This window comes from Macrobrachium nipponense, chromosome 24 (assembly GCF_015104395.2).
Source record: "Macrobrachium nipponense isolate FS-2020 chromosome 24, ASM1510439v2, whole genome shotgun sequence".
Taxonomy (NCBI): Eukaryota; Metazoa; Arthropoda; class Malacostraca; order Decapoda; family Palaemonidae; genus Macrobrachium; species Macrobrachium nipponense.
This window is the reverse complement of record NC_061091.1, coordinates 29656783-29667465: the sequence shown is the minus strand read 5'-3', so window position 1 is coordinate 29667465 and position 10683 is coordinate 29656783. Positions and strand designations below refer to the sequence as shown.

Genomic DNA, 10683 nt, shown 5'->3' with positions numbered 1-10683 from the left:
CCACCTTCATCCAGGTGTCCAAGAGGCCCTCCGTCTTCAGCTTCAGACCGAAGAGGGGCTTCAGTTGCGAGGAGGCGATTGTCACGGCGGCTGCTGAGGTGAAGCCGCTGATCACCGGTTGAGAGATGAAGTTGATTAGGAAGCCTGAGGGTGAGAGAGAGAGAGGAAATGATAAGTTGAAATATCATTTGTTCAGGGTTACAGTCAGAACTAATACTGTCTTTTCTTCTGTAGGTGGTTTATCAAAAAGATAAGAAATGTGAATAAAATGTCTTAAATATTGTTCTTTCAAGGTTACAGTCAAAACTGATAACTGTCATTTCAGTAATGTGATCAGCCTTACATTCAGAAATGGTGCTGCCAGTTCTGCAGTAATATGATCAAGGTTACAATCAAGAATAGTATTATCTTTTCTTAGTAATGTGATCAAGGTTACAGTCAGAATAGGCACTATCATTTCTACAGTCATATGATCAAGGTTACAGTCAAGAATAGTACTGACTTTTCTTTTTAATGTGATCAAGGTTAGTCATAATTGGTACTGTCATTTCTTGAATAATGTGATCGGGACATTTTTCGAAAGAAATGAACAGCTGGCATTTTAAAAGAAGCATTTTGGAACCGTAGGCAATATCTCAAGGTTCTTTCCGGAGTCCCTTAGGTCCCCAGCTGCCACTCCTTTCATTTCTTTTTATTGAACCTCCGTTCATATACTCTTTCTTCCATGTTACTTTCCACCCGCTCATTGGGTGATCTCAGAGGTCCCAGCGCTTGGCCTTTGTCCTAAATTTTATATTCCAATTCCAGTCTCGAGAATATATCTCTAATGAATTATGTTAATTTGCTCTGCAAAGGAATTTTAGGGGAAGCTCTGAAGGCCACAAAGATCTTGTGCTTTTAATTATGATTTGCCTTTTTATCTTTTTTTATTTGTTAATTTATCTTTGCTTTCTTATCTATGATCTCTTCTTTCTATATTTCGTACTATTATCTTCTGCGGACCCATTCAGTTGAATACCATATCCTTTGGAAGCTTGAATTCCAAGTCAATGGCTCCTGTGAGATTGTCCCATATGAATAGAGCTCGTCTCTTTAATAATAATAATAATAATAATAATAATAATAATAATAATAATAATAATAATAATAATAATAATAATAATAATAATAATTATAATAATAATAATAATAATAATAATAATAATAATAATAATAATTAGTTTATTAATCTATCCTTGATTATTTAATGATAATTGATCTCTTCTTTCTGCATTTCTTATCACCTTCTGTTACTTTTTTTCAAATGTACACCTTATTCTCTGGAAAGTTGGATTTGAAGTCAGTGGGCTTCTTCCATATGAATAGGGTTCATCTCCCGAATAATAATGATAATAATAATAATGGAAAACAAATCCACAGTTAAGTATATATGTACATCTATTTAAAGATACATCTGTACAGAAAGCTTTCGGAGAACTGTTCGAGTTTCCTTTTCAGTTGTTGTTTTAGATTAAGCTGACCTTATGCCAGCACGGGCTCTCGCTCCTAGAGCAGCCCGTAATTCTTTTCAATTCAAAAGGAAATCGAACAGTTTCCCGAAAGCTTTCTGAAGCGCCTCAGTGGCGTGGTTGGTATGGTGTTGGCGTCCCACTTCGGTGGTCGCGAGTTCGATTCTCGGCTATTCCGTTGAGGAGTGAGAGATGTGTATTTCTGGTGATAGAAGTTCACTCTCGACGTGGTTCGGAAGTCACGTAAAGCCGTTGGTCCCGTTGCTGAATAACCGCTGGTTCCATGCAACGTAAAAACACCATACAAACAAACGAAAGCTTTCTGTACAGATTTATCTTTAAATATACATACATTTAAATAACTATGGACTTGTTTCTCAATTTCAAGACTCGTGTTACTATGAGTATTTTTTAATAATAATAATATTAACTTCTTGCGCAAGTGACAAGCTTTGATTAGTCTTGATAAGCCTCAAGACAGAAACAGCGAGGTGGCAACCTTGAACTGAAACCTTCAACCTTGGGAGACATAATCATATAATTCCCCGATCATCAACGGCTGACTAGAATACCTGTCACAACATCGTTGCGGGATGACGGATCCCAAGAGGTCTGTCTACAATATGTAATTCTCGCCAGTGTCGATTTTTTTGTTTACAGGCATAGGCATTGATTTGCAAAATTAGTGAGTACCATGTTCCTTGACAGCTTGAATTTCAAGTCAGTGGTCCCTGTGGGTTTGTTCCATCTGAGTATATGTTTATCTTCTGAATAATAATAATAATAATAATAATAATAATACTTTATTAAAAGTAATGGCTACTTCAGCAGCGTTACACTTGTAGAGATTCTTCTCTATTTTGCGAATAGCGGCTTTTTCCGTGCTACTTAAACAGGCTAGTAGAGCGCCTATAGAGGTCATGGTAAAATACAGGGTCAATACATGTAGACAACCCAGTAGGAGAGGAACCAACGTACCCTGGGAACATCGAGAGAAGCCTCGTCCGCCTTCAGGAGGACGACATAAAACAGCGGATGAGAGGTGCCCTGCGCAAGCTCATCTCCCCTGAACGCGGCAAACTCCGCATCCCTGAACGAACCCAAGGATACATTAACCTTACCGATTACGACCCCACTCCCGATCAAGACGCCCTTCTGAAGCTGGTCTAATTGCCACTTCATTTCGGGAGACCCAGGCCTCATGACAAGAGACTCGAAATCGAGTTGCTCCTAGTACTCCATCCAGCAAACTCGAAGCCCGGAGCACCGTGAGAACTAACCGAAGAACGCCCTTCAACCCCTCCTACTTGCTGAAGCTCTTACAGAGAGGGGCTCGCACTCCAGCGGGATCCTCACCAAGGAGATGAAGAAAGCATCGAAGGAACTGAAGGAGAAAGTGAACATCACGGTGCGACGCGCGGACAAGACAGCAGCCTTCGTCTTGATTGATACTGCCGAATATCACGAGAAGCTGGATGCTATTTTGTCTGACGAGAGCAAAGTTCGAGCGCCTGACGAGGAACCCGACAGACGACATCAAGAGGGAGGCTAACGGAGTCATCAGCGCAAGTGAATGCTGCAACAATGCTGTGCACCTCCCGCCCATACAAGGTGAGACTAGCATGCCTATTTATATGGCAATGTAAAAACCCACAAGCAAGGAAACCCCCTCCGCCGATCATCAGCCAGACGCCCGCCCCTACGTACGCCTTGGCTAAACGCCTCAACCAAATTTTGACCCCTTACGTCCCGAGTCGGTACAGCCTGCAGTCTTCGGCAGAGTTCTTGAGAAGCCATCAAGGACGCCCCTGGTACCGGATTATCGCCTCGCTGGATGTAGAGTCCCTATTTACGAACGTGCCTGTCGACGAAACCATAGATATATCCTTGATCGTGTCTACAGGAATCAGTCGACGGCGCCCCTCAACATACCGGAAGCCTCGCTCCCGTACGCTGCTGGAGATATGCACGAGAAGGCCCCCTTTCTCCACCCACCGTGGCCAGATGTTTCCGCCAAAAGGACGGCGTGGCGATGGGCTCCCCACTGGGGGTTCTCTTCGCTAACTTTTATATGGGCACCGTGGAGGAACGGGTCTTTGCCAGGATGCCCCAACCCCGAAGATATTGACGTTATATTGACGACATCTTTGTGCAAGTCGACCGCCGAGGATGAGGTAGAAGCCCTCCGTCAAGCATTTCAGCAGTGTAGTGTGCTGAACTACACAGTCGAACGCAGCTCCGACGATCGGCTCCCCTTCCTCGACGTCCTTGTAAGCAAGACGGAAGACGGTCTCCGTACTTCAGTCTACACAAAGAAAACCAATTTAGGACTTTGCCTCAACGGAGACAGCGAGTGCCCCGCCAGATTCAAAAGCACCACCGTCAGGGCCTTCGTCAGGAGGGCCCTCTCCCACTGCTCAACCTGGCAGGACACTCACCAGGAACTCGACCGCGCCTCCCAAGTACTTGTGAATAACGGGTACTCAAAATAAATTAATCAGCAAGGAAGTCCGCACAGCCCTGGAAAAATGGTACGGTAGTGAGAGCCCGCAGCCCCGCCCCCAGGATAATATCAAGCTGTACTACAAAGCCTTCATGAGTTCCCATTACCGTGAAGAAGAGGACGCCATTAAGAAAATTATTTCTGATAATGTATCCCCGACTGACGACACCAAGAATATCGACCTAATCATATATTACCAGAATCGAGGACGCGCGATCTTTTTATGAAAAAAATAACCCCTCTCCACAGGCACGAGAACCCCTGAAAGCAGACGCATGTAGTGTACCAGTATACATGCCCAGTCCGCGAATGCAGCGGCGCCTACGTAGGTATGACTACCATGCGACTGTCGAAGAGACTCTCGTGCCACGCCCAAGAGGGGGTCTATAAAGAATCACGCCCGCACAAACAAATCACGAGGCCATCTCCCGAGATGTCATCATAAAGAACACGAAGATCATCGGAAGGCCCCTGATGCCCGTCGGTTGCGCCTGCTGGAGGCGCTACTCATCCAGCAAATAAAACCTAATCTGAATACGACGCAGGAAGAATTTCTCCTCCCTACGAGTATGAGAAGACCTGCCACCAACAATGACACCACCGATCATGACAACTCTATGGATGACACGCCCCCGAACGAGGTACTCCTGCAGCCGATGGAAATCAAAGTAGCCGTGACGTCCCACAGCGTAGCGCAACGCCCATCAATGTTACAAGCGCCGCTTAGGAGGTCCAGGCGGCTGCAGGATATGCTGCAACGCAACCATCGGCCCGAAGAAAGTGGCTTGAGACCTGGCTCAGGCAGCCAATGAAAACAAGACTCACCGCCACCAGCCAATAGGAGACAAGCATGGGGCAGACCCCCTGCTGTCAGCCACAGATATAAGGAGGACGGACACCGCACCAAGATCAGTCCACCCTCAGCTTCCCAGCCCGAGGATGTCTGGCAGCTCCAGACGAAAGCCTCGCTTTAATTAAAGAAAGAGAGAGAAGAGAGAGAGAGAGAGAGAGAGAAAATCGTTAATGACTTTGATGACTATGGTATCATAGTTATATCTGTAAAATTCAAATCATATACACCTATTTTGACCCTGTATTTTACCATGACCTCTATAGGCGCTCTACTAGCCTGTTTAAGTAGCACGGAAAAAGCCGCTATTCGCAAAATAGAGAAGAATCTCTACAAGTGTAAACGCTGCTGAAGTAGCCATTACTTTTAATAAAGTATGCTTGAGAGAGGGTCTGCTTCCTAAGTACAATAATAATAATAATAATAATAATAATAATAATAATAATAATTGTTTCTTAATCTGTCTTTGTTAATTTTCTGATGATTGCTCTCTTCTGTCCCTATTTCCAGTTGTCTTCTGTAAATTCTTTCAAATGAAATACCACATTCTTTGGCAACTTGAATTTTAAGTAAATGATCACCGTGGGTTTGTTTCATATGAACAGAGGTTTATTTTCTGAATAATAATAATAATAATAATAATAATAATAATAATAATAATAATAATAATAATAATAATAATAATAATAATAATAATTAATTTGAGAGGAAAATTTCAGTATTTTTCCACCCAAAAGTGACTCCCGGTGCCAAGATAGCTGATGACCGTTAAGGGTCATATTTTAGTGAATCTTTGGGGGCATTTACAACTAAACTGATTTATAATTCTGTTACTACGCCAGATGACGAATCTCAAATACATGAATCATTTTAGTGTAGCTTGAAGAGGTCCTGTTTTAGTGAACCTTTGGGGTACATTTCTAAAACAGATGAGTCATTTGGAATAAAGGCAGTGAAAGCACTACAACCTCGACCCCCGCAGCCAAATAGGGTCGAAGAATTGAATAAATAGGCACGTAGGATCCAGGAGGGGCTTTCTAATTGTATATATTTCCGAGATTTACATCCGTTAGTTAGCTAGCAGCCTTTTAAGGGTAGCAGCAGTGAGGACTGGGAAGTGGCAGTGACTTTTGTGTTTTCCAAGAATCTGCCTTTCACCAGGAAAGTGAGTGAGTCTGGAATATTAAAAACGAACAGATGAGCAAAGGGAACCAAATTAGAGAATGTACAAAGCTTTAATTAATATGCACCGTTTAAATACCTAGTCTGACTTCTTTACTAACCAATCATCTTTATTTAATACGCACTGCTTTAATAACTATTGTTCCTTTTTAATAAGTACCGTTTTGATACCTAATCTTCCCTATGTGATAATTATGCCCTATCTGTCAAAACTTCCTCAAGAAGAGTCATTTCCTAGCTTGATTCAACCATTCAGAGGCAAGTGTTATAGCAGCTCTCCTGCTATCTTTCCCTCAAGCAGAATCCAGTTATCATCATCTGCCCATCATGCTATTATCCTCATCCATCCAGTTTCTGCTTATTTATTTATTTATTTGATTTATTTTTTTGGTTACAATGTATCCTTTTGAACTTGTGACCATCAACAAAACCTTGCGAGTCAGTTTAGTTTGATTCCGTTACTTGAAAACCTCATCAGTGACTCGTGAGTCATCCAGTTTCTAATTTTTTTTTTACCTATTTATTTATTTATTTATTTCTTACTCATTTTTTTTTTTTGGTTACAAGGTCCCTTACTTGGTCTTGTGACCCTCCCCAGAATCCCGAGAGTCAGTTTGATTCCATCCCGTCACCATGTCATCAGTGACTCAACGAGTCACCCAGTTTCCATTTATTTATTTATTTACTTTGGTTACAATGTCCCCTTTCTCGCGAGTCCTTGTCAGACCCTCTTACCCAAATTGATGATTCCGGCGACGAGTTCAATAAGCCCGGAGATGAGACAGAGCAAAACGGCGTAATCAGGTCCTCCGTTGCTTGTGTACTGAAGTGTCATCAGAGCCATGATAGCCGTAGGGCCGATGTTGAGGTCCATCGTCGAGCCGAAGAACAGGTAGACGAAGCAGCCCATGAAGGCTGAGTAGAGACCGTACTGTTTTGGGGGAGAAGAAGAGAGGGTTGCTTTAGAGTTATTTCATTTATTTTGTTGTTGTTGTGGAGGTTATGCGTAAAGGGACAGTTTTTTTTATGTTTTTTTGTCAAGGGTTTAGAGAATCCTATGGATAAAGGTACAAGGGTTTAGTCAAGGCCATGACAGATTTTTAGGATACTGAAGGGTTTTGGCAGATTGTAAGGATAAAGTTACAAAGGATTTGTAAAGGTTTTGGGAAATTGCAAGGATAAAGGTGCAAGGGTTTGGTCAAGGCCTTGACTGAATTTAAGGTTACTTAAAGGCTTTGGCAAATTATAAAAACATACGTAGTACAAGGGTTTTGTCAAGGGTTTGACAGATTTTGAGGATAGCTGGAGGTTTTGGCTGATTGTAAACAGGTTTTCAGATATTGTGAGGATGGAGGGTGCAAGAGGATTGGTGCAGAGGGGTGGGGGTAGTGGGGGGGGGGGGGGGTTGCAACATATATTACTCTAGAATGCAGTACAAACACAAACAGAGAATTCTGAATTTAAAAGAAAGCAGAAACATGAAATTGCCAGATATGAGAGAGAGAGAGAGAGAGAGAGAGAGAGAGAGAGAGAGAGAGGCAGTAAATCCATTCACATCTGAAAGGTGAGAAAAAAAAAGAAGAGGAATAAATATATACATTATGCAAAAATACCTCACGCATTCATAACACGCACATACGCAAATTCTCTCTCTCTCTCTCTCTCTCTCTCTCTCTCTCTCTCTCTCTCAGACACACACACATACGCACTTCTCCTCGGAACAGTCACCACAACAACCAACCAGATCCGTACTGGGGCGTGATCACAAAAAGGTGCCGAGTCAGTTCTAGCCAGTTTACGCGTTCCAGGAATGGCCCAAATGGAAGGTGACCCCCACCTCAGTCTCTTCAGGGGATGCTCTCCCTTGGCCTTGTTGTGACTCATCTTTTTTACCCGAGAGGAAGAAGAAGAAGAGGAAAAAGATGGGACATTATATCCAAGGTATTCCGGATGGGGCTAGATAACGCTCGCGCGAGTACTGCCTTCCAGGGTTACGCTTTGCTTTGGGTACAAACGTGCTCTTCTTGCACAAGCAGAAGGGCTATTTATGTACATTACCTGGGTTTGAGGACATTTCGTCCGTTACTTCTGTTTTACCACTTGTGGACAAGTGGTAAAGTGTTTGAAGACCACTTGTATGCACTTGGTAAAGTTGTCTGAAATTTCTTGTGTACAGAAATACTTATCGCAAATGAATGGGTATTTATACACATTTCTTGGGTATTACGATACTTTACTCGTCCATTACTTGGCAATCAGCGGAAATCTTTCAACTTTACCACTTGAGGACATGTAGCAAAGTGTCCGAATACCACTTGCGTATACACGAAGTAAAGTGTCTTACATATTCTTGCACAAGTAAACGAAGAGGGTATATATACCCATTCCTTGGGTATTTACGAACTTTGCCATTACTGGGAAGACGGGAATATGAAATTTTGGCCGGAGGAAAAGGGCTGGAACCTCTGATGAGGTCATTCAGCGCTGAAATGGAAATTCGGGGTCAAAAAGATTGATTTGCAGGTGTAACAGGAGGAAACCCTTTTTTTTTTTTATTGTTGCACTACGGAACAATCATGAGGACAGGGTTGAGGGAAGCAATATGGAAGGAAGCGAATAGGAACGGAGGTACAGTAAAATGAATGAAAAGAGTTGCAGCTAGGGGCCGAGGGGACGCCACAAAGAGCCTGTAGTTAAGTATACCTTAGTTTAACCAGACCACTGTGCTGATTAGCAGCTCTCCTAGGGCTGGCCCGAAGGATTAGATATGTTTACATGGCTAGGAACCAGTTGGTTACCTAGCAACGGGACCTACAGCTTATTGTGGGATCCGAACCACATTATGTCGCGAAATGCAGTTCTAATCACCAGAAATAAATTCCTCTGATTCAGTGTTGGCAGCGCGGGGAGTTGAACTAGCGACTACGGAATCGGTAGGCGAGCACGTAAACCACTCGTCCAATGAAGCCCTAGAGCCTGTAATAAATCTTTCGCACGTGTTTCGCATGTATATATATATATATATATATATATATATATAACATCTATATCTATATCTATATCTATATCTATATATATATATATATATATATATATAGTATATATATATATATATATACACATACATACACACACACTCACACCCACACATACAAACACAGCACACACACATAGTATATTAAAACTGACGGTCGGACTATATTGTATGTATGTATGTATATATGTATATGTATGTATTTATATTCGCTATAGACGGCGAAAACTACTGGACCGAATTGAACCAAATTCGGACCATATACTATGCAGATTTTATAGGAATTGTTTCTAAAACAGTGTGACAGTTTTCGTCCAGATATCCGACCATGCCAACTTTCTTTTATTATTATTCGAGAGAAAATGAAAAACATTATTTTGGTATAAGACTTTCATGAGGATCCTAATATGCCCTCCTACTTTTCTTCTACGATGAAATATAGCGAGGATATTACAGTTTAAAGCAATGCCGGCCTACGGATCATATACGTATATATATATATATATATATATATATATATATGTATATATACTATATATATTATATATATATATATATATAAGTAGTGTGCGTATGTATGTATATATTTATTTTTACATGTATTTATATTTATGTATATTCAGGTATATAGTATATACATGCAAACATACATACACAAACTTGGAAATTCCCAGTTTTACATACAGACAAGAACCTGATTATTCCCATTTACCGGTTGAGAGAGAGAGAGAGAGAGAGAGAGAGAGAGAGAGAGAGAAAGAGAGACTTAAAGACTGTACCGGGATCTATAACAGGATGATTCCAGTTTACGTGATAGAAAAAAAAATAACATGACATTCGCAAAATTAAACCGGATATTTCTAGATCTTCATTTTACTTGAGACTTGATGTAAACGCCTTGATGTACCTTAGGCGTTATCTGTTCTCTCTCTCTCTCTCTCTCTCTCTCTCTCTCTCTCTCTCTCTCTCTCTCTCAGTGGAAGAAGTTCTGGCAATGGAGACAAAGAAAGAAATTGAGGATATATATTTATTTTCTCTCACAAAGGTCCTTGAAATTGTGACAATTGACGGAGAGAAACGGGAAGTAATAATGAAGCAATCTCTCTCTCTCTCTCTCTCTCTCTCTCTCTCTCTCTCTCTCTCTATGAACGGCCCGGAGATGTGGATGTGTGTGTTGAATGGCACTTTTATTGGGAAAAATCTTCCGAGAGAGAGAGAGAGAGAGAGGAGAGAGAGAGAGAGAGAGAGAGAGAGAGACTGTCCATTACTGTCACAGGGAGGATAAAATGCTTTCAGAAAACCCCAATAATAAGAATTGGATAATTCAAAGCAGAGAGAGAGAGAGAGAGAGAGAGAGAGAGAGAGAATGTGATTCACTACTTGTATATAAAAATGAAGGAAGAAATTGACGCATCAAGGAGAATGTAAATAATTATTTCTGATTCATAATTAACAAGAGAAAGAGGTAACTGAAAATAACGTGAGAAAAACAAAGGAATTAAAAAGAATTTAAATCTATTCCACAAAAGAAAGAAAGAATAGAAATTAAAAGGGTGAAGAATTGACAACTTGGAGAACGCCAGGGAAATTGTAAACAATCTAGCCA

At 41.3% G+C, this 10683-nt stretch overlaps 1 protein-coding gene across 1 annotated transcript in view; it reads right to left on the bottom strand.

Moving 5' to 3' along the window:
• Positions 1-10683, bottom strand: part of LOC135205540 (sodium-independent sulfate anion transporter-like) — a 108710-nt gene that overhangs the window by 19733 nt on the left and 78294 nt on the right. Inside the window, exons 4-5 of the mRNA XM_064236297.1 lie at positions 6779-6974; positions 1-144 (exon numbers count right to left, since the gene is read on the bottom strand). The exon at positions 1-144 is cut by the window's left edge and continues 77 nt beyond it. Coding sequence (XP_064092367.1) covers positions 1-144; positions 6779-6974 — 340 coding nt within the window. The remainder of the gene's footprint in view (positions 145-6778; positions 6975-10683) is intronic.